We start from the raw sequence: 24,376 nt of genomic DNA, 5'->3' as shown, positions 1-24,376 counted from the left end.
GAGCCGACATGAAAGAAACGAATCGGAGTATCCGTACGATGAATCAAACGATTTTGCAGTTAACAGGGTTGTTTAACCCTGCCAACTATCTTCAGCCACGGTCAATAATCGAACGGATTTATCAGCCAGACGAAGAACCGCGCGAGTGTTGAAAAGTTCGGCGATCGTGACACGCGTTGCGGAAGAATCTTTTAAATCTATCGATCTACAGAAAGGACGAGGAAACGTCTGTGTTGTCTCGTTTCGAATAATAGGATCGAGATCTCGTGCGATTTACGACGGCGTTTATTTTCGTAAATGCAGTCACTCCACTCTTAAGATCTCGAAGAAACGTCGCGTCATCGCGATGCTTCTCCAGCTTTTATTGCTTTTAATCGACCGAACTAAACGCGCCTCTCTCCTTTCTCTACGACGACGTTCGAAATTACCGATTTTATTTTAGCGTGTCCGAGTGAAAGCTCCGCTAAAATGTCGCGTGGCGTATTCCGTATCCTTTGGAACACGTCACAGCTAATTAATTAATTTAATTCGACTTCTCTTCGTCGTTCTAACCAATTCGTCGTATAATCGAATTGTTGTAAAAAAAAGAAAGAAAGAACTGAGAAATTTGCGATTTATTCCAGAAAGTCGAACAGCATAGTTTGTCGGTGGCGCGTTACTAATCCGGTCGAACCTGCTTTCAGCCAAGTTCGGATCTTCGTTCGCTATTAGGCTCATAGTTACGCCACGTTATATACTACCAACGTTCTAAGATTTCTAGATCCGAAATCACGAAGCGGCCGCCTGCTATGGACCTAGCATATTAGCAGAATGAGTTTCAAGGGGTCAGTTTTGGCGAGCGTTGTGAAACAGTCAACGATGACGTTAAATCGTCGACTGATTTTTCAAGTCTAAATAAATTGTTCATCGAAGACGTTATCGATCCTCGGAACAACCGAACGATTCATGAGAAAATGAAACTACTCTGCACATTACCTTGCGATAAAGTTTTACGAAGCTTTTAATTTTAAAATAAATCGTTATTAAATATTTTTATAAACACGCAAATAAATGTTATCGCTATTTCTAAATTATACGTGTAAGGAAAATCATTTGCATTTGCAACAAAAGATTCCACCGCATAACATCGACGGGCAATTAATCTGCATAGTACGAAGATCTCTAATTTCTTGAATTTCACAACTGGATTTTGTATATTATCGAATTAGAATGGAAAAACCGCATGATCGTTGAAATTCAGCGGACGATTGTGCATTTTCACCTGAATTATCTGACTGTCACGTAAATGCACGTAAAATTAGTCGATTCTATCATAATTTAGAATTAATTATGATTATAATGCAACTGTATATGTATAGCTGTGCAAACAATAAAGTGATTCGATAAATGTGATTGCTCGAAACCTTGCACGAAACATTAAACATTGTGGTGCAAAGATAATGAATGATAAGAACGATTGAAAACAAAAAATACTTAAGAGAAATGTGATTTTGTTTGAATGGCAAAATTACTAGGAAATCGTTATCAAATAATATAACAACGTCGGGGAATATGAAAAATTGTAACAAATACAAGAAAATTAGTAATTAGCGAGGAATAATAGTGAAATGACAGCTCGTTTATCAAGATACATGTTTACAAGGAAAAAGAGGAGAAAAATAAAGTTGGAAATGGATCCAAAGATGTAGTACAAAGTTCTGTTTTGATAAAACACTTATCGCGATAAAATGATGTATTGCATAAAATGTAGAGAACGAACAACTGATTACTCTATTTAATCTCCGAGATATTGCGTTACGTTTTCGAGTAGATCAAACTTCGAATCGCTTCTCAGCGTTTACTCCCTTGACTCGGTCCAACCCATTCGGTTTTGTATTTCACGAAGATCGTCTTATACCAGCGTCGAGCATTATTCCAGCAAAATTTTATTTAAGATATAACTTAAATAGTCGCCTACTATGCGACGTTGCTTCTAATTAATAACTCATCGTTAATTTGTATAACTGGTAAAATTCATATACCGTTGCTATAAATACAAATGGACCAAAAATATAGACGATAATAGTGCGCACACTTTGAAAAGTCATACGAAAAATTTCCGTGAAACGTGATCAGAGAGTAATGGAAAAATTGGCCGTATTTGTGTGAAAGGACCGAAAGCAATGAAAGAACAAAAGGAACGAAAAGCAACGAAAGAGAATGGAGGACAAGGTAGAATAAGAGAAGAATATAACAATCGAATATAAATGAAACGCGAATATTGGCTAGACAGGCAAGAAATCAATGTAAAATTTGACGCATGCGTTGAAATTTTTATTTCGCTTAAATGATACACGAGTAAATACCTTATCGATCGACCGGTTCAAGAATAACGCGCAGAGTCGCTAGACTCCGGTAAAATGTTGCACGATAATTTCCCTGTGACATAAAAATAACTCTTCCAACTTTCAAACGGAAACTTTTAAACCGGAAAAGCGACGATCACGAGGTTTAACGGGGAAAATAACGTGGAGATTTTCACGGGCTCGATGAATCGCCTGGCCCGTTATAAAATCGCTTTTCTCAGTGAAACGAACGCGATTCTCACTTAGGAGACGGTTGCATAAACGCGTCCTGTACGACACGTCAGGATTTGCCACGTTCAGGTATAATTTACATCAAATCGAACGAACGCTTGCAACATACTACGAGAACTGCTTGACTTTGCTTATGCGAATGCAAGAATAAATTCCGCGCCGCGCGCTCCTTCGCTTCCTTTCTCCTTCCTTTAATGTCTGTTTAAAAGTAACGAGAAGCAAAGAAAATAAAAATTCTACGATGGAAATTGCGATTAAATAAAGGAAGGCAGAAACGCGGAATAAACGCTGAAGAATATTAGTAACCTATTGGTAATTCAATCTTTTTTTTCAGTTCTTTCCGATTAATCCAAGTCCATTAACTCCATTTTAATGAATTTTTCAACTTCATTGTTTGGAAACATAATTATCGTTCAACTTCAACACAGAGTATATAAACGAGAAGTTTATCGAAAAATGAAACTTTCTTAAGTCCGTGAACCATGCACTATCGCTGTATCAATGCTAACTAAATAGATTAACAGATATCTGTACGTTTATTTAACGTAGAATCGAATTTGGATAAGATTTCTTTCGCCCTACGCGTGACTCGGCAATAAACGATTTTATGTTCTCTACCGTTGCCTGTTCCGCTTCTCTTCTTCGTTCTAACAAATAATTCGCATCTATCTCATTCATGTTTCGTCGTAAGAACGAACGACGTCGCGAAGGAACGAATTACGACATAAACGTGTGAGAATTACACCTCGTTGACGTAATAAGCGTTGTGCTAACGTTTTGTTTGTTAAAGCACCGTTAACGTGCTATTTTGAAAAATGTTGTAATATTACTAAATCAGAATTTAACATAGAATTATAATGTTAACAGATAAAAGTTTCTCTCTCACATCGAGCAACGAAACACGATATAACGAAGTTAATAACTCGAACGATAGATAAATAACGTTATTTGCATACAATGGTTAAAGCTTTCTCATAATGGTACTTTTGTAGATACAACTGCGAGAAATATTGCCTCTCGAATGATAATAGAAATTTGTAGAAAATTCTTCTTCTTTCTATTTGCAATTTCATTTTATGCAATGCAATATACATAAAAAATAAAAAAAAGATCTTATATCGATAGCGCTAATACCTACGTCCTATAAACGGGGTACTATTTCTCCTTTGCAAAGGAGCAAAAAGAAAGATCGAATTATGCTTTAAGCTCCACAGTGTGTTAAACGAAGCAACGAATAAAAAGAGAAATAAGAACGGGATATGTTCACCTGAAATAGCTTGTAAAATAAAAATCTAACGTACTGAAAGTACATGTACGATTTATCATAATTAAAAATAACTGCACAAAGGAGAATGTAACAATTTAAATAACATCGATACGTACTCAATCAGAGGTGAAGATAAAATAGCAATTTAACAACCAAACGAAAAATCGGTCTGTACAACAAAATTTAATCTAGTAAAATAATCAAAGAGCAGAACGAACTTGAACGAAGAAAGAAGGGGAAAAGAAAATCCGTATTAGTGATAAAAAGAAGAAACGACAAAGAGAGATCTAAATGCAAGTAATGGAATATATAATATTTGAAAAGCGATTTTCTTTTATTTTTTTTCGCGAGGAGAAAGAAAACGAATCCCTCGATTACACAGTACGTTCGTTGATCGAATCTCGAAGGACTCGCTGTTGAGTTTATCGATCGGCCATTTGAAAGGCAGAAACGTACAGATCTGTCTTCTTACCTGGTCGACGGTTCTCTGAAGGATCTGGCATTTGTCAGTCTTGCCAGAGCTCATGTCCGTGGCGGAAATCAGCTCGGCAAGCTCGTCGATAAACAGGTTCTCCTGGTTCCGTCGTCTTTTTTCGTTAAGGCACTTGTTACTGTAAACAATCAAAATTGAACAGATCATTGAATCGTTCGACCATGTTGCTCATAATTCTTATCGATAAGTTGTTCTCCGAAATGGAAGACACGCCGCTTCCAATTAAATTAACCTTCATCCTTTCCCAATCCTTCTCTTATTCTTAGAAGAATCATGTATATAGGAGAGAAAAAAGAATATATATATATATATATTTAACGCGATAATATTTTTATCAAACGTCTAATTGGAAGGCTCGATTTATAGACTATCGTTTGAAACGAAGCAAACATCGAGTATCCAATATCTAAATTAATATCTAAATTGTGGTAGAGCAAAATTCTTGGCGTGTTAAATATCGTGGCGAGCGATAAAGTCATTTTGTCGGGTCACTGTGTAGTCATATAGTGACGATGTACTATAGTAACGGCTATAGTACAATTTAACGAATTATCACTACGATGTCGATAAGTTTCTCCGATAAAATGGACGTAATACGTTTCCGCGTTGAAATCGATATTACAATAATTAGCTAAAAATACGTATTTATCGGAAAATAAAATTATACATTTTGCCAGAACTTGGACAGTTTTGTAACTATAAAAGATACGACTAACCGCGCTGTTATGATAATTGTATTATAACTTCTCGTGAGAATATTTATCAGTAACTCTTCAGAGGCGATTCTTTTAAGAACTGACACGATTTTTGATTCCGTCGAGTAAGAAATTAGCACAGAATTTTATAATAATTATAATATAAGTTCTTGTTAGAATATTTATAAATAACTCTTCAGAGGCGATTCTCTTAAGAACTGACACGATTTTTGATTCCGTCGAGTAAGAAATTAGCACAGAATTTTATAATAATTATAATATAAGTTCTTGTTAGAATATTTATAAATAACTCTTCAGAGGCGATTCTTTTAAGAACTGACACGATCTTTGATTCCGTCGAGTAAGAAATTAGCATAGAAGTATATATACATACGTTTCATATTTATATAAAAATATGAATTTATATGAAAATTCGCGATCTAAGGATAACAAGCGTCGAACAACTTTCTCGCTCGATTCGTTCATTCCTCTTACTCAATTTTTATTCGCAGCGACACGCATGTTTCGTGATAGGTCGCGTGCATCGTCGTCTATCAGAGCCTATTATTTCGTGAAATCTGTTCAATTTTCATTCTCAACTTCGATCGATGCGATATCGTTCAGTTAAAACGTTTGCATCGATCTCACGGATGCTGGCTGCTCGCTGTACAGGCTCGTTAATCTTTTCACGGCCACTAATGGGACTCTGTTATGCCGAACTTTTGTTCGAGAAACGGTCCAGGGAGAAACGAACTATGACGAAACGGCGATAAATCACGTCGTTGAAACGCTTATTGCCAGATTGCGAATCAATCGCGGGCAAAAATTTCTTCCGTGAGACGAATCCTCCTAAACGGAGGTTCTTTTAAATGCCGCATTTATTTCGCACGTAATTGCGACTTATATTAGCTATTTTCTCTAAGAATCGTAGGTCTTTGATGATTTTACTGTAGAGTATCGTTGATCTGATCGAACGAGTATGCAATTATCGAAGCAACTTGAGCCTCGTTTTACACGAGTGTAATAAAACAGGGAAACAAAAGGGAGGAAAGAAAAGCAAAGATGTTTCGAGATGTTTAACGCAAATCGTTCGTGTCCTGTAATTGAATATTACAAGATTATCAAGATTCTACCGGAAGCCTAAAATTTTCCACGGTGCTGAACACCTTGACAGACCTCTATACACACGGTCAGCTGACAAATTATCAAGAGAACTGTTCATCTTCCACCAAGGAGATATTTTTTTATCGACTAATAGATCGTTTGAGTAATGTTTTTGACAGTGGATATACAGTGCCTCGCGAACATGCAAGAAACGAATCATGCGCGGTTGAATAAGGTATTAATTTTATGAAAATACGTTGTCTTTAAATCTAAATTTCAAATCAACCTATACTTCCATAGAGGCATCATTTTTTGTAAAACAGAACAAAGAAAAAGAAGAAAAAAAAAGAATAGGAAAAACTGTAGAAAATAAGAGGATAAATTGGAATAAGTTATACATACTTTGGTATTCAAATAAATTGCCTCTGGCATTGATTACTATGTTATACACGGGAGACTTCCCGTGCGCTTAATTGCCATTTCCCACAAGTGGATATTGTCATTTCAATGGTGATTTATTCTTCCGATTAAACCTGCTCTATTTGTCACATTATCTTCAGCTATTACTCGATCTGCAATCTCGTCTAGATCGTCTGTGAAACCACGTTGCCACGATTTTATTGCCAACTTAATGATCACGTAATTCCAAATGAATCTCTTAAACGTAATAACGGCTCTGTGCTAATGAAAAAATTGAAAAATGATGATGGCCACGATGTTAGCGCTAATATTTGTCGCGTGGAAAATAAAAGATAACACCACGAGATGACTTTACTTTTTCCACATAAAGAGAGAGGAACGTGTGCTTACGTAGATGTACATATATACGGTGGATTGCAAATATACCGCGTTACAATACAGTTTCGTACAGTGTCGAAGTAACGAGCTTTCTCGCGAATAGAGACACCAGGACTACACACGTACAAACTGAATATGAATAAGGTCTACGACATAAGTATTGGCTTGGCAACTAAGTGATTGCGGATTTTGTCATTAGATGGTATTGACAAAATCCGCGATCACTTAGTTTCCAACCCAATACATATATCGGGTCGCAGGGAAATTTCGTTCCGATTTACATTTCGATTCGATATACGTTTATCGAGTTATATAGGTGGCATTTTCTTCCACAACCTTTCTCCGTCTTTCACGCAACTTTAATATTTCAGAAGCTCTCAGGTCTTTTTCTGCGAGAAATCCCTCGATACGAGTTTTTACGCCGACGAAATTCCTCAAAAATCGAAACGAACTTTCCGAGCGACCCAATAGTACGTGTATCGTGTACAAAGTATTCGTTTAATTCGATACGTTTGCTAATTAAAATCGCGAAATAATAACAAAAAAGATCGCGTTATTGGAACTGCAACGATTTAAGAAAACTCGATGAGGAGGTCTACTCGCTCGAGCTTAACCCGAAGAAAAGCTTCAAGGTATAAACGATCGAATACAAAAAGCGAATAATTTACATGATCTTTTTTTCTCAATCCGAATGGATCAACGTCTAGAAAATTAACTGCTCTACTATGCCGAAATTCGCCATAACCCTTCATCAACTCGAACAATAGGAACTCCGCCATTAACCACAGACTCCATCGCCAAACCCACGAATCCACCAATTAACCCTCCGTGATGAAACACCAAGCAATCGACGAAGAAACCTTCGAAAGTACGAATATAGCGATGCCAGAAGGAGCGACCACGCGAACTCTCAGAGAAACGCTGGGAAACTATGGAAAAGAAAATTGGGCCACCGAAGGTCGTGCAAGTTTCCGGGATAAGCTTCTCTAGGACGGATCAACGCGAACGGCATTCGCTCGGCGAATTTCATAGAAAGAAAATTGTTAGATGCTGAATCAACTGCTCAGTCCCGTTGAAACGTTCGGTTGACCTTGCCTGACGTCACGTCGCCGAACAGTGACTCTCACTTTGTTAAGGCTGCATTTCCATGCGATCGAGTTGCCTCATCGGTCGTGTTGCCCGGTATACATCGTCCTGGCGCTTTGCAAAGCCTCGTAGAACTGCTGCTATCGATAACGTTATCGATGAATAGCGAAATCCCGAATTTTAAAGGTCTAAGCAAATTTCTACGGTTTCTACGGAATTTTCGAAAGAATTTCACGGTTATTTTAGAAACGTGATAATTTCTAAAAGGATACTATTGCGCGTTCGTCTTCTTTTTTTTTTAATGAAATTGGTATAAGAGATATTCAAACATTTATTAAAGAAAAACGTGAATAGCAACAGTTCCACGTTACAAAGGTACAGGACAAAGAACGTCGAAAGCGAAAAAAATCTGTTTTCGATAATGAGAAATTTAAAAACGTTTTATATCAGTCGGCCTTTTTTTTTTTTTTTTTTTTAAGTCTGCTGGATTAATTGAAATTTGTTCCTCGCTCTCGGCAACGATATTTTTGTTCGTGTTTTAATAGGTTACTATGCAATTTTGTGCTAACCGTGAAGAGGAAAAAATTAACAATTTATAAACAGAGTATTTTATAATTACATTTTTATCAATCGTTCTCTTTTTCTCGACTCGTTATAGTTTTTATAACCGATTAAGTTACACTAATTAAAATATCACGGAACGTAATATCGTTTCTCCCTCTCTCTCTCTCTCTCTCTCTCTCTCTCTCTCTCTCTCTCTCCCTCCATCTGTTCAAAATTAATTATTTATGTTCGTCTATTTAATTAAGATTGGGTTATATTTTATATCTTATAGTACAATAAAATATAACGTAAATAAATTTTTATCGCCTCAAAGTCCAGACTATTGGTAAATTTGTAAAAGAAAAAGAACGTCTTCGTTGCTAAATAACTGAACAATTAATCATCTACTTTAAACTTTCTATTTGAAATGAATTTCCTAAAAAAATTTACTTTTCTAGTAAAACGTCGGTATATAGCTACACTTGCCTTTTTTTCTTCTTCTTTTTTTTTTTTTTTTTTTTTTAATAAGCGATAATTATAATGCGACTTTAACAGCGAGGCTTTTAGCGAGCGTTTATGCAAATTCGTATTTTTATAAACAGAAGAAGAGAAATAGAAACTCAGGCAGAGATTCGCTTGATCCAACGCTACATTTTATTTTAGAACGAGTGTCATTGAATATTTTGTATATCTTTGAGTATCATATTATATGTGTAACATAAATTACAAACTTTCCATAAATGAATAAATATGCACAGTCGATTAATCGTAAATTCGTCTATCATGTAGTTAATCGCTGTATTATGACAAGGATTTTTCGTGCATTTTGATGACTTTCATTCGCTTACGGAATCATACACTACAACGAATTCGAAAACTACCACTGTTCGACACTGACACGAACAGCGGATACGCATGATTTAACTTCCCGACGAACTAGATAGGTATCAAATTAAAATGGACCCATGCTGCATGCTAAACATTCGCTTTACTTATCGCGTTTAGCCCGATAATTACGGCCGCTTTTACGTATATAACGCGACTGATGAATATGCAAAGGGCTGGAATAAAACGCGGAAGCGTACGCACTCGTTTACGACCAATTAGACGAATTTAATAGCTGGCAAGAAGCATAGCTACGCTCGTTTTGCTGCTCCAGGAAAATATGTAAGTAGATCGGTACGATGTGTAGGTACGTGCATAACTTTTGCTTATTTTTTCAGAATTAACATTTACAACACGTTAGAGAATCTTTAAAATTCTGGATATTTAGCAGTATTTGTTAATCTATAAAGCGAAACAATAACCGTAATGTATCATAATATTCCGTATTGCGTATAAATTTTGTAGAGCCGCGAACAAAAATAAAATATTATTGATACAGACGTTTCTCGTATAAACGACGATTTAACTGAAATTATTTTTCGTTTATAGAATCTCTGGAATATTCAATTCCTCTCTACTCAAAACGTTTTCTAACGACCAGATTAGACGATCGATAAACTTATTTTATATCCAGTAAATACGAGTGGAATATTCCAACTAACAGTGAGATCCAATATTTTCTACCTGCTTCTCGTCGATGTAGCTTTTCCATTGAATTCCGGATGTTTCCTCTCGATTACTGTACTTGAGATCCAATTAGGAACAGCGTATGAGCGATAGAAAAACCAAAATGATCAACTCGCTTCGAGTAATGCCAAATTTTTCATCGTATCTCAGCGTAAAACCGCGATTATACCGTGCTTGAAAATTGTATCCGATTACCTGCTTATTTTCGGTAAAACAGCTATTTAATTACAAAGCAAACCGCAGCAATATTATTATTTATAGTCGTCGTAACTATATAATAACATACTATAAACCGATTAGTCCGATCTATGAAAGGCAATATAGAATGAAAACACTGAATTTCTAATAGTCAACTCTTGCACAACTGTTTCGTTACTTAACAAACTCTTCATCCTCGGATTCTTTAATCTCTGTATCGCAAATTAAGCGAGAAAGATTCTTCTAAACTAATAGAAATACTTACACCATAACGTTCACGTAACCAGCCATATTCGAATATCGAATATACATAGCGCTTTATATAATAAATGGTTAAATATATATCGCGCGTTTCGAGGAAATCGAAATTTATAGCCTGCTTAGTCCGTAAAAAGCTAGCGAACTACAAATCGGCCAAAGTATCCAGCTACTTGGGGACGATGATGCGTGTCCAATGTCCAATCACCTACGTGTATATATACATTTCACATCGCATAGATAACATCGAATCGCTGTTCACGCCATCATACAATAAGGTATCGTAATATATTATAGGTTTCGTATGCTTCACCTAGTCGATCTACGGATTCGCGCGATCTACGCTAAAACAACTAAGAGGAAGAAAATATTGGACGTTGAACGTGCATACGGATAGCTTCTGCTATGGCTTGTGTTATCCAGCGATATATATCTTTGGGTTTGCGCGTAACACGCCTAAGTAATTTGTAGGAAGCTTTAGTTTCCGCGACACGGTGAAGTAAAATGGTACAAAGAGGTAGCTCGTAAAGCTTCCGGCTGCGAGCTACACGGGACACGATGCTAAAAGACGGTACAACATCGTGTCAAATACGCTCTTCTAATCGATCAATGAAATACAGGTTACGTGATGAAATATCGTGTGTCCAATAAAGCGAACATCTTCCTTAATCTACCACTGTTGACACTCGATTGGTGTTGTCGGATCAGAGCTGGCTGAAAATAGTCTGACACAAGAAGTTCGTTCTATCGTAAGACTCGTTTCTTTAGGCGCGTCGTATTTTGTTATAGAGAAGCTACGCAACTTGTTCTAGCAGCAACGGTATAATTATTCGCGCGAGAATATAGTCATTCTGTTTCTTCGATTTGAACGCGAATAATTTTAGAAATTCTACCAGGTTGATTAAAAAATCGGTCGGTTAACTCTAATTGTAAATAAAAAATCCCAGAAATTGTAGAAAATGCGTTTGAGAAAAGACAGTTTAAGAAAATAATCTAAGAAATTCCCAGCACGATAATTTTAATCTTACTTTCGGATATACGTACGTAACGATTGTGATATACCGTAATAAAAAGAATTCTTTGAGGTTAACGCAACAAGAATGCGAGAACGAGATAACTTAGTAACTTGAAAAGAGGTACCTGTTTGCAGTTTGGTTACTGGAGCCCAATATACTCGCCGCGGTCTGAGTAATTTGACTGCGCTACTATCTACCCGGTATACGAGCTAGTATAAATATGTCGCTGTGACTCATTAGATGGCCTGATGGTAAAATGATATCGGTAGCGAAACATGTTCGTCTCGTACTCATTTTTTTTCCTTCTCCTCTTTTTTTTTTTCTTTTATGTTCTCGACTGAACGATTTACGCAAGATGCATTAAATCGCGTAACGATTTCTCGCATCGAACTAGATAAATTCGATAGGAAAACGAAGAGACAAAGTTGCACTTACATCTGCGACTGAGGCTTGGCATCTGATTTCTTTCTTTTCTTGGTGATGCTGCCAGTAATCGCACTCATTTTGACCCACAGTGGGTCCTGTAGTTCACACGGGCTAGGCCTGTAACAAATAATAAAAAATAAATATTCAAACGAAATATCATAGCTAGATCAAACTTACGAAACAGCGTATGTAAATATATTAGGTTTATTTGCAATTAATTAAGAAATAAACGGTTTCATATTTGTTATATTTATTGTTATTTATATCCTATTGTTGCATCCATTTATCAATTTATATCAGTGAGATCCCACGTGAAAGTTTATCGGATAACGGTGTTTCCACTTCGTACGATTCAAATTTACCTCAGCGATGGTCACCGCAACTATCTTTATCGATCTTTTATTACGTAACAGTAAAATACCCCGATGAAAGAAACGAAAGAGAATGCTCTCGACAAATCTCTTGCAAATCTCTCAAATTTCGTTTGCCGAGATAACCACTGAAAATTCATCGAATCTTTCTATAAAGTGAAACAAGCGGCATAACTCGCTCTTAATTGCGCCCATTATTCCTCGATTATCTTCCAACCCATGGCCCATTTCCCTAACATAGCGAAATCTAACGTAGCTTAAAACGTTAGCAGACAGCGAAAGCGCGCCACCAGAGATCTACAAAAACGAGCAATTCTTAGAGCACTCCGAGAAACGTAATTAAGTACGTGAGAAATTTTTCAAGCTCCGTCCCGCGCGACCGCGTAATTGCCGAATAGCTGGCAATTTTCGCAACATTTCGCTCGCCACGCTATATTCCTACCCGTAATTACCTTACGTCCACGCATTCGGCCCACTCTTTTGTTGTACGTTTTTTCTCTTTCTTTTCTTTTCTCTTTTTTTTTCATCGCGAAGGATGCAAAACAAGCAACGTTCAGAGTACAGTGCGTGCACTTTATGCGTTCGTTTATCGACACGTGAGACATCTCCTATCGCGTGTGGCATTGTAATGTCCGGTGGAATTCGCGATGCGTACGAAGGGACGCAGGACAATTATGGTCAAGGATACACGAGCAACCCGAACGAACAGATGCACCCGTCCATAAAACGCGAATTCATCGTCGCGTGCACTTATTTCAATATTTCACTCGGGACGCTTGATAAATAATTCACCGGTATATTCCTGGAATCCTTTTTTCTTCCCTTCTTCTCTTCCGAATTTGTTTTTAAAAGCTATTCGATCCGAATGTGAGATATTCGATGAGCGTATAATTCGCATAGAGGAAGTGAAAAATAGTGCATCGCTCCTTAAAAAAAAAAAGAAGAAGAACAGGAAAAAAAAAGATAGAAATCGCGTGGAAGAAAATATATCGCGGCTGTCGTCGGTTTTGACCCGCGCCACGGCATCCCAGGGTTAACAAATAAATATATAATCATCTTTAGGCCACTCGCTTGATGGAAAATAATTTTTATCCTATGCAGAAGCAGATACAAGTTGCCTGTGTCTAACGTTTAACATCGGTTCTTTTTTTTTCTTTTTTTTTTTTTTTTGAAAATCAGGAAACCGAAAGAAAGGAAAGGAAAAGAATTCTAAACAGATGGAAAATAAGATAGTTGCATACAATCGGTAATTATTGTAACCGTAGTCGTGCTGATAGCCGATCAGCGCGATGAGTAATTATAAAACGTGGTTCTAACGGGCGGCGATAATTTGTTTTTCATTTGATGAAACGAAACGATCCGAAGATATTAGTCAGCGAACGGTAAGTAGGCAATAACCGAGGAAGGCAGCTGCAAAACGAGCAAACGTACGGCTGATAGAACGCAGATAGGTACGCGTTACACGCTTAGTTGCGTACGCGAATCTACCTACGCAAAATTTTCCTCCACGCCTCACGATGCACGATATCGATAAAAGTTACGGGGTCAGATCGCCAGAGGATTCTCACGGTTCGACGACAGTCTCGAATCACGGAACGATGTTGACGACCTTTTTCTTCTTACTTCTCGTTTCTTTCAAGAATTTTTGTTCCGATAGTAAATTATCTTCGCGTCTCAATATTTCATATTCTATTTTCAGTTATTTCTATTTCGAGCTTTAAAAGCGACATAATAATTTGTTATCGGATTGCTGTCGAATCGATTCAAATATAGCGATAACGCGTGTTAATAAACAGATGGTAGATACCTAAATTGTATAGTTTTTCGTTCGAATCGTTTTAACTTTCAAATTTTCCAGCGTTAATTACGTAGAAATGATCGATTTCGTGTTTCGACGTTGCAACTTTTATCGAAAGATATCGTTGACAACGATGAGTTTCGTTAGCGTTACGAGTTTGTAGCGCTGGTTAAAATTCATTTTTTTTTTTTACGGTGCATTGTACACCGAACGTCGAATTTCGAGTGAAACGACGCGGGGTGACTGAATATGCAACGATTACGGTAGCTACGGCTTTTTCGCAATCAGAATTAAGCAATTAATTCTGACTGGATACATGAATCGAGATATTTCCGATGTCGTACTTTCACCTGCAGGTATTTTAATATAACTTTAAATGTCACTTTGTAATTTTGTATTAAAAAACCAATGATGAATATCACGGCAGCGCGTTGTCGCAACAACATGATTTCTTTAAATGAACGTTTAATAATTTCCGTATCTTACGGTCGGGGAGAAAAGGTATCGAAAAGAGATGAAACGATAAGAGAAAAATAAGGCGTGACTCGATGGAAGAAAATATTTAAATATACCGGCCTTATAAATTATACGTCGTTATGTAAACAACATTTTCGTTTTGTACTTTAACGGAGTACAACGCGCTACATGTTAAAAATTACGAAGAAATTTGTTTAAGGTAACGCTTGAATCGATTCGCGCGTAAAGAGTATTTTCAATCGGAACGAAATATTTCCATCTAAAATCTTTCTGTTCCTTTGGAAACGAAATTTCCTTTTATTCAACGAGTTGGCCAAACAGCACCTAAATATTAAAAAAAAAAGGATAATATAAAAATAACAGATGCTTGAAATAATTAATTTGAATCTTTTGCCAGAACGATAGAGTTTCCTGAATATTTCTTACATTTTTTCACCGCAGAGTATGCAGGATAGAGAAAAGAAATATTTCGAGCGAACGCTATCAGATCCAACGGTGGCTATCTAAAAATGCAATGATATATGTACCATTCAATTTAGAGAAACGAGGAACCATCCTTTTCAGGGACGAGATAACGGTACCTCTATTTATCATACGAAAAACCCTGGAGGGCTATAAAGCGCGAGAAAAATTTTGTCGTATCGTTTTAATACGTAGCTTCGCAGAGAGAATTACGCGTTACGTCTGTCCGAAACGTTTCGTGAATTTCTTTCGTTTGAAATTAAACGCGAAGAAAAACAGAGAGCAAATGAACGATAGAAAGAAAAGGTCGATCCGATGATAAAAATTGAAGGAAATTCGACCGATACTCGGCTTTGATCGACCTAATGGGACATTTTATCGAGAATCTTAAATTTTGTGCGACGTCGTTCGAATTCGATTCGAAGCTAATCGATATTTAATAGGCTCGTTAGAGCGCATAGTTTTACAAAAATTGGGAAATATTTATCAGGAAAATCAATCTTCCATCGTTTAGCGTGTGAGAGATAGTTGGTTCTAGTTTCGTATCTGATACACGTAAAAATGAAGTACGCTTATTACGTATTACGTAACTCGATACAGAATTGAAAGCTGATAAAATTCAATTAATTAAAAGTTCGTTTGAAGTTATTGATTAAAACCGAGTGGATTAATTAAAAGTAAGTTTAATTAATTTCCTCGATGAAATCAGGCTACTGCATTTTAATCACCGAATCACTTGAATCAATACTCGATTAAAAATAAATTTTGGTTGTAGATCAAGTTTCTTTCCAATGTACTTTTTTACGCGTATTACATATAACGTGGAATCTTCGAAGTAGAACGAGACGACCAGTCGATCGAAAATCTACGTTGCATTTAGTTAGAAATGAAAACTCGCGATAATTTAGTTTCGTGAAAGTATCCAGAGAGATTGCCGATTCTATTTGTATCCTACGAACATTACTCGTATCCCTACGCAAAGCACAAAGTACGAACTGAAGCGGAGAGTCGTAAAATTAAGCAGCTTGCGATTGATCCAAAATTTGATCGGTCGCTTTACGACAGAACGGTAGGTACCGAGAGAAAGCTAAATTAAAAATGAGAAACAGTTCACCGATCGTTGATCGATGTTTAATATTTTATCGGACGAGTGGCCAAGTAAACGATTGACAAATTGGATTAAAAAGCAAGATCTCAAAACTCACGGATTATCGAAAACGTGGTGAAACCTGACCAACCTCGATCTCGTCGAGCGGAGTCCACGTCGGTCTCTCGGAAACGGCGGAGCCAGCGACAATTTGACACGGTGCGCGGTCCGAGAAATTCTCGGGTAATTTCTCTCGCAAATATAGCCGGTTGGACACGGGCGCGTTACAAAGGAGCAAATTAGACACGTGCGTTGATCCCTCGTCAGGCATTTTGACATATTTGCTACTCCACGTCATCTAATCACCTCCGCCACGCTAGCCAACGTTCGCAACTAAGTTGCCAACCTGATGTCGTTACGATAATACGACACAGCGAGTCGAGAGAACCGGACGAAATCCAGTTGGCATTGGCGCGCATTGTTTTCGGAAGTGGGACCATCCCGCGTGATAAAACCAGGCTGCTGGCTGCCTGGCCCTGGTGAATCGTGACCTTAACGTCACGGTACAGCGCGCGCAATTGAAAGCAGTTCGTACGATACGACTCATTCCTCCTCGATGCTTCCTTCCTTTTGTCTTCCACTCTTCTGGTTCCGCGTCGAGGTGACGCAGCGTTCCGTACGTGAAATAAAACGAATCGATCGAACAGCAAGATATAATACACGGCGATGATTTTGTGTAACAGTACAAGAGAAACTTTGTACTTTGTATATTAACCGTATCGCGTTACGCGAATCGTTTCCAAGCCGAACGTATTTTTCCTATCGAATCTCTGTCGAGTTTCGACGTCTTAAGATCTAACGTTGAACTCGTGACCGAATTAAAATCATCGACGGCCGGGACTATCGAATCGTGTCATCCCCTTCGTAGAAAAATGGGGACGGTTTGAAACGAAATAAATTGTCGGCGAGAAGGCGAGGCCCGGAGCTATAGTCCCCCCTTGCATCCCTTTAAGCTGCCTCTTTTGATCCGTGCTTGCCTCAAATTTCCACGGAATAATCAAACTCGTTGTATATTGTTACGCATTGGTCTTTAGTACGATAACGAAACGATGAAAAATATCGTACGTACCGTAGGTCCGGTAAGAGGAAATATCGAGAACGAACAAGTTTCCTCGATAATTTCTAAATATTAGTGTTTATTACAGTCGATAAGACAAGTCGGATAAAAAGAAGTTCGTGATCGTCGATCGATGTTCGATATTTACCGAGAAGCTTAAGAGACAGATAATTGACGAATTGGAGGAGAAAACGGAGGTGCCGATCGCTAATGGTTTTTAAAATAGAGCTAGATACGTATTCGCGAATGAAAATCGTAATTATACGAATTGCGCACGGATATTTCGAAACAGATACGATACAACATATACAAGTGGTAATTATTGATATTCCGATTGGCCAATCCATTCGCTATCATAAAATAATGCGAGATGTTATTACTTGCTTTCCTATTAACTGTCTAATTTTTCTTCACACCGTGGAAGTGTTTTTAGTATTCTTGTTTAATTCCAATTAGGAATATTTATTTTCGCTTTTCAAAGTGATATAAATAGTCATCGAAGATACCGCTTTGGATTCAAATTAATTACTTATTTTCTAACTAAAATTCCGATAGAGGAAAATTAAAATTTACGTTACGGATAACTAAATATTGTCGCGAAAGGAATGATCTATCGCGCGATCAGAAACTTACGGTGCATCGTATTATCGAAGATTGGTTAATCGTATAAAGTGAATTCGCTCTTAAATCGAAGGAAATAAATAATTTTCCATTGCAAATATAAAAATTTCCTATGTTTTCTAATAATTACAGACTGCCGGAAAAATATATATACTCGACGACAGAAAGGTATTACTTATCGTATTACCATAATGCGGTTAATTTTAGAAAATTGCTCGAAGCTTGCCAAGACGAAAATGTAACAAAATGTAAGAGGCACGATGTAACCTAACGCGCGTAATATCCAGAGATTTATAAGACGCCTCCAACGCATCATCTTCGCCGTGGACGCGTGTTTAACCTGGATTTAAAAGTTCCGCAACTGCATCACGTTTTTCATGAAACGCCGTTCGCGCTTACACCGTTTGTGTTTAACGAGACAATAACGTGTTTTCACGAGGCGCGTCGTTATCACGTTTGTTTTATTAGCAGACCGACTGTCGCTACGCGTGCAACGAAGCTAGCGAATCGTTGCTGTAAGGCTTACGTTACATACCACCGATGAAACGTACGTGTCGTTTGGCACAGCAAGCGTAGAAAGTTAGCGCGATAAACGACGAAAAATTACGCTCGTCGACGTAACACGGCCAGCTCTTTTTATCACACCTGTTTCTTTCCTCGTTGAAGTATATCTGCCTGTTGCTATTTTGTCTAAGGGCTTTATTTAAATTTAAGGACACACCGTCCAACATCGTTCCGCTCTTCCATCCAGCATTTTCGCGTTTCACCGCTTTATTTTATCGGTTCGTTCCCCTAGCGAACCAGCAGAACACGCGGCAACAGGCTGTCTATCGAGAGATCGCCGACTAGTTATCTGGTAACGTTCCTCGGGCGGCGCTCGAATATCGCCGAATAAAAGCCACGCCGTAAACACCGCGGAAAAATTGTGATTACGGGTATTCGTTGAAATTGCGCGATTCCGCGTGCAGATAGCCCTCGGGTAAAAACGTTCGAGATTCAGGCAGGCTTAATTGATAAACGCCGCGAGTAAAGGTTAATTATAGGAGGGACGAACCCTCGGAGGAAATTCATCGTGCCCGGCCAACCGATTCCATCGATCGTCCTTCTATTTATCCTGTCACTCGATCGTAAGTTTGGTCGAACGAGGACGAAAGTCTCTTCCCTTAGACTTATCGGTAATTTCTCTTGTTCTCGTTTCTAATCGCCAGTTTCTTTCTGTTCGTTGAAAGACCATCTTTTGATGTTTAGGCGACACGCGAAGGTACGACAGGTGATCGATCAAATAAATTTAATCGGGAAGAAACGAAGGAGCAAAACCACTCGAAATATTCGATATACGGCCGGAGATAAAATATTTAAGATTCATCGTAAAAGTAAGAATTTGAGAAACTAATCTCGTAAAGAAGAAAGAACGATAAAATAGCGATATAAAAGCGATATAAAGGTAATAAAATCTTTTCAGAACTACGTCGTTCCTTTGCTTTTGAATTAACTCTTAAAAAACTAGCACGATAAAGTTTCTTCTAGACGCTGATTCGTAACGTATCGAGGAATGCAAAAAGTAGAATCGTAGGTGAAATTTTTCCTAATAGCGGCGCAGCGGGGGAACGCGAGATGTTCTACTTCGTGATTTGTTTAACAAGTGACAGCCAGCACGAGCAAGAAAGCAAAAGCGCGCCGAGAGGCCTCGACAACAGTTCGCTTAACGGCCTCACGTTCACCGAATCGTTTCGATCATCTAAAACTGAAACGGACGTAACTATCGACTAAAAAGGCGAATGACGAGAAAAAGGGAAAATAAAGAAAAATAAAAACAGGGCTGTAATCTACGCGTGTAACTAATCGATCCGATGTTAACGCGACTCGTACGTTTGATACAACTATTTTGCAAATAACGCAATGATCGATGAGGCCGGATCGACGTTTGCCAGCTGGCTCTGAGAATTCTCGTCAACTGCTTCTCCATTCTATCCGTCTATCTATCGTTAATTGATATTTAACGACGCAATAATTTCGCTCGTACGACGGAATACCCGATATCGATATTTTCTTACCTATTATTTTAAATCGTTGTCATCGTATTAGGAAAAAAGCGTCGTACGAAATTACTTTCTCAACAAATTTATTGCATGAAATTTCAGTGAAATTTCAGTAATAAACAGCATCGGAGAACGTTTCTTTGGTAAAATCAGTAGCGCGACTGATACAAAAAGCGCTATCGGGTTAGAAGATTGTGACAGACCCTTCTAAATGTAAATTAATCCGTGCTCGAGGGCTCGATCATCGTGGAACATGTTTCGGTTCGGATACGTTCTCCTTTTTTTACATTATCAGAAGATTTAATCGTTTCTCGTTTCTTTCGTCTCACAAAGACTCTGGTTCAGTTTTCAATTTGCATTTGCTTCGCGTTACACGCAAAAAGAAGTCGAACAGCGAGAGCAAGTTCGAGCACAAAAGCATCGCGTGTTCGACAGAAAGTCGATCGACGCGTGTTCGCTTTGCCTTCCTCTCGTGCAAAAAAAAAAAAATGTTTCGGTATCGTTTACGAAGAAACGAAGGAATATCGCGAATATTAATAAAACGCCGTCGCCTGCGGTCGCGGGTGAAATTACCACGATTTTCCACGTTCTCCGATCACGATCGACGAGGCAAATCGTCGTTAATCTCTCGAGGAACTACCGACGCAGCCAAGCAACCGATAATTTCGTCGGATTGTCCGTTCTAATCGCTTTCGTTGGCTGTTAGAATTAAATACGTACAAAGGACACGCTGTTCGGATATGGTAAAATCGAAGATGTATTTGTCGAAATTCGCGGAGCAAGTACAAGTGAAATTTGTATGTATCTAGAGATAAGAGCACGATAACTTCGAAAAGGGTATGTATTTATAAAATTGGCTGTGACCTCGATGTTAAATTACAATCAATCCTCGATTAAAGATATCGCGAAACGAATTTCACTCGATTCTTTTAATCTCGTTTTATTCGGCCTTTAGAAACGCTCGCTGGATCCGACTGCTTAACTCGGTCTAACTCGATCTGATTTCTTTCGGTTTATAAATTACGTTACTCGCCAACCGATATCAAATAAATACATAATTAAGGTTAAATACAATCTATTTGCAAGCTGCGTTTTGTAACGTTTACGTAATCGTTCAGTCGTTAAATCGCGTAAAGTTAATTTGTAAACGTTTGCGAATTCGCGAAGCGTAACTAATCAATAGCGAGAAATACGCCTCAGTCGAGAAACGTATCGTTTGATTCGTTGATTTTATAAAAATATTTATAGAATCACAGCGCTCGTTGCCTTGGCAGGAAAATTTCTTTTCGCCACAGTTTTCCACGGATTTTGAAACAATCTGAAACAAAAGTTACGGCGTTCGTTGCGCGCCAACGTCTCGTAACGAGAGAACCCGTGAAAGAAGAGAAAGAAAAAAGAAAGGAAAAAAAGAAAGAACGGGGGAAATCGTAACGTTTGCACGAGGAGCGTGTAGAAGAGGCAAGGGCCGAGGAGAACGTCGACGGATCGAAGGCACTCGACCTTGATATCAGCTCGAGAAAAACGATTGTTTCGCGGCCGCAACGCGCGCCGTGTGGTTCCTTCCAACGTCCTAATTCTACGTCAGCCATCTACGTCGAATCGGCTGCTGGGTAATCAATAATTTTTGCGCGCGAGAATGCTTCCCATTCTCGTTGCCAGAATTGGCCACGTTTAAGTAAATAGCATATGCTCGTCGTAGCACGCTCGTCTATTCGCTGTTTTGCTTATCTCGATTGAGTTTCCGAATCATTAAAAAAAAGAAAAGAGAGAGAGAGAGAGAGAAGCACGACGCTAAAAAATATCCCTGATATTCGTCACGTGGACCAAGGTACACCGTCTCATCGAATCAATCGGTCGATCGATCAACGTTTTACATAATTCATCGTACATAGTAAAAGAATTACGGCTGGATTTTCTATCTTACTTTTCTCCAAGAAGCATCCTCGCGGTGCCACGAGAGACTCCAAGACACGTCGACACCCAGAGACCTCGTTTCCATTCCACGCCGTTCCACTCCTAAACATCCATCGCAACTTCCAATCGTTTCATCGTACACGCGAACTTCACGCACCAACGAACTCGTTTGCGTTCTCCGATCACCGCGGAGACCGGATACTTTGAGTAGACGCGATGGCGAGGAGCGAGAGCGGAAGATTACGCGGGTGGATCGAGCTCCGATCGACGAAGCAGGCAGACGGAGGGAAACGGAAGTTGGAGAAAAGAAGAAAAAGGAGAAAGAAGGCAGAAGGGAGAAGAAGAAGGTGACCGTAAAGGAGCACACCCGCGGCAAGAAGAAGCCGGCGCTCGCTGCTTCTGCCGACGTCACCACTTATCGCTAGGAAGAACACCTTGCATCACTAGCGGCGGCGTGTATCCACGCAGCCGTCACCCAGTTGTCACGCAGCAACGTTCCACGACTCCCCTCTTCGAAGCTGATGCGCGCTGCCTGGCTGTTCCCCGAGGTAGCTCCTCTTCTCTTCTATTCTCTCCTTTCTTCCAGCGCCAGTCGCAGAAGCGACTATCCGCGCGCGCACTCACTCGAGCTCGCCTCTCTTTGCGCAACAATCGCTCACCACCGTCGCCGTCGTCGCCACTGCCGCCACTGACGATCGCGCATACATCGCGTGTTTCCTCTTTCTCGACGTGTGCGCGCGCTCCTCGCCACCGTCGGCCTTCGGTTCCTTCGCCGCGTGTTTTAGAGTTGAACGAGCGAACTTCGCACGGATACTCTGACACACACACGCTCTCTCTCTCTCTCTCTCTTTTTCTACGTAGGTACTATATACGCGAGAATCGTTGCGAACCGCCTGCTTATTGCCGCTTGGCCAGCGAACGCGCGTCTACTGACAGTACCGACTCACTGACTGACTGCCGCACTGATTCGTCGTATCGCGTTCGTTCGTTCGGCTACGGCGCAACGCGTCGCCAACCGACGATTCGTCGCGTACCGACGCCACGTTCCAGCCACGGCCTCTAAAATCAGCTGCTCTTCGCGGTTACGATAGATCCGTTGCAACTACGTGGTTGCATCGTGACGACCGATAACGACGTATATGCGACTTTTTACGGAGATCGACGAACGTCCGGTTTATCCGACGCGAGCTTCTCGAAATTTACTCTACGACGCGTATCCAGATAACGGAGACAACGATCGTCAGCTACAGCTAGCGATGGAACTAGCGACGCGAGCGTGGCCTGTTCGAGTCGCCACGGCCGAGCATCGGTCGCTCGTGGGTCGACTCGTATATGCGGGACCTGTACCCGCGTGTAATATAGGTCAGTGGGCCAGGGCGATCATGGCAACACGGACATGCGCGGCGTTGCGCGCACCCGTGGCCCGCCTCGCCTGCCTTCGCGACCGTCCGAACGACCGAGTCGACCGCCGCGTTACGTGCCACGTTTAATGCACCCGACCGATCCCATCTACTCGAGCTTCTCACCTGTTTCTTCCTTTCCCGTTCGTTCCTGTCGTCTCATCGTCGGACAGCTACGCGTCTATATCGATACGTTGCTTACAAGGTTACACGTCCAGATTGGAACGTCGGGGTGAGCTGCAGTCGCGTGCAACGTTGTTCGGTCGACGGATTTTCGTTCAGAGGGTAACTTTACGACGGTAGAGAAGATTTCGAGGTTTCGGTCGAATGCGGACGAGCTGCTCGGCAAAGTGGGTCATCGGTGCGGTCGTGGGTGTTGCTTGTTGGGGATTTTGTGGAGACGATAGATTTTCGGTAGCGAGTAACGTGGGTGGGGGATTTGATATCTGGAGTACGGGGGTGGGGGTGGATTGACGCAATTCGGCGATAGTTTAAACGGGTTGATTAATATCTTCGGGGATGACGGTGTACCGTGCTCCTTTTCTGAAATATTCCATTTACCAGGTATAATAATTTCATTTTCTTTTTCATTTCAATTAAAATTTTCCATAACGAATCGCAAAGAAACATACGTGGAAATCAATTTTTAGTGTCACGAACGCCACAAGAACGTCGGCCAAAATTTTCTCTTCTAATATTTTTCGTCGAATAATTTCAATCGCGCGTATTGGCTTCGTCGAGCGCCAATCGTAACCAATCGCCGTTAAATAATTTCCCAAACTATCAAGAGCATTTCACGTACGACAACTGCTAGTTACTTTCGTTTGCTCTCTTGTAAAGATATATGTGTATATACGGTAACAGCTACGAAGCAGAAAGAGGAAAAATAAGCGGAAAGCAAATAAACGAAAGGAAGAGCGATGTATTGCCGTAAAATTACCGGATTACGGATTCACAGTTAGAGAAGAAAACGGCGAGCGCAGGAGTCGCGCGAGCTGGATGATGCTCGCTTTCAGACGCCGTAATTGCATACGCAATTACGCTGCTGTATAGAGCGT

The 24,376-nt window shown here is 39.6% G+C and overlaps 1 protein-coding gene across 11 annotated transcripts in view; it reads right to left on the bottom strand.

The window, feature by feature from the left end:
* The window catches only part of LOC138184770 (basic helix-loop-helix family member taiman), a 128,152-nt gene that overhangs the window by 31,278 nt on the left and 72,498 nt on the right, over positions 1-24,376 (bottom strand). For 10 of the 11 annotated variants that reach the window (XR_011174405.1, XM_069123055.1, XM_069123057.1 and 7 more), the window contains 2 exons: positions 12,042-12,149; positions 4,316-4,454 (listed from right to left, as the gene is read on the bottom strand). Coding sequence is in view for 10 of the 11 variants with exons in the window: in XM_069123055.1 (XP_068979156.1) it covers positions 4,316-4,454; positions 12,042-12,149 (247 nt within the window). In the remaining variant the exon portion in view is untranslated. Of the gene's footprint in view, positions 1-4,315; positions 4,455-12,041; positions 12,150-21,928; positions 23,935-24,376 lie in introns of those variants that run through there. The other variant, XM_069123051.1, reaches the window with a different exon arrangement.

This window comes from Bombus flavifrons, chromosome 11 (assembly GCF_040668555.2).
Source record: "Bombus flavifrons isolate JBK064 chromosome 11, iyBomFlav1_principal, whole genome shotgun sequence".
Classification (NCBI taxonomy): domain Eukaryota; kingdom Metazoa; phylum Arthropoda; class Insecta; order Hymenoptera; family Apidae; genus Bombus; species Bombus flavifrons.
The sequence above is the reverse complement of the archived record's forward strand: the minus strand, read 5'-3'. Positions and strand labels throughout refer to the sequence as shown.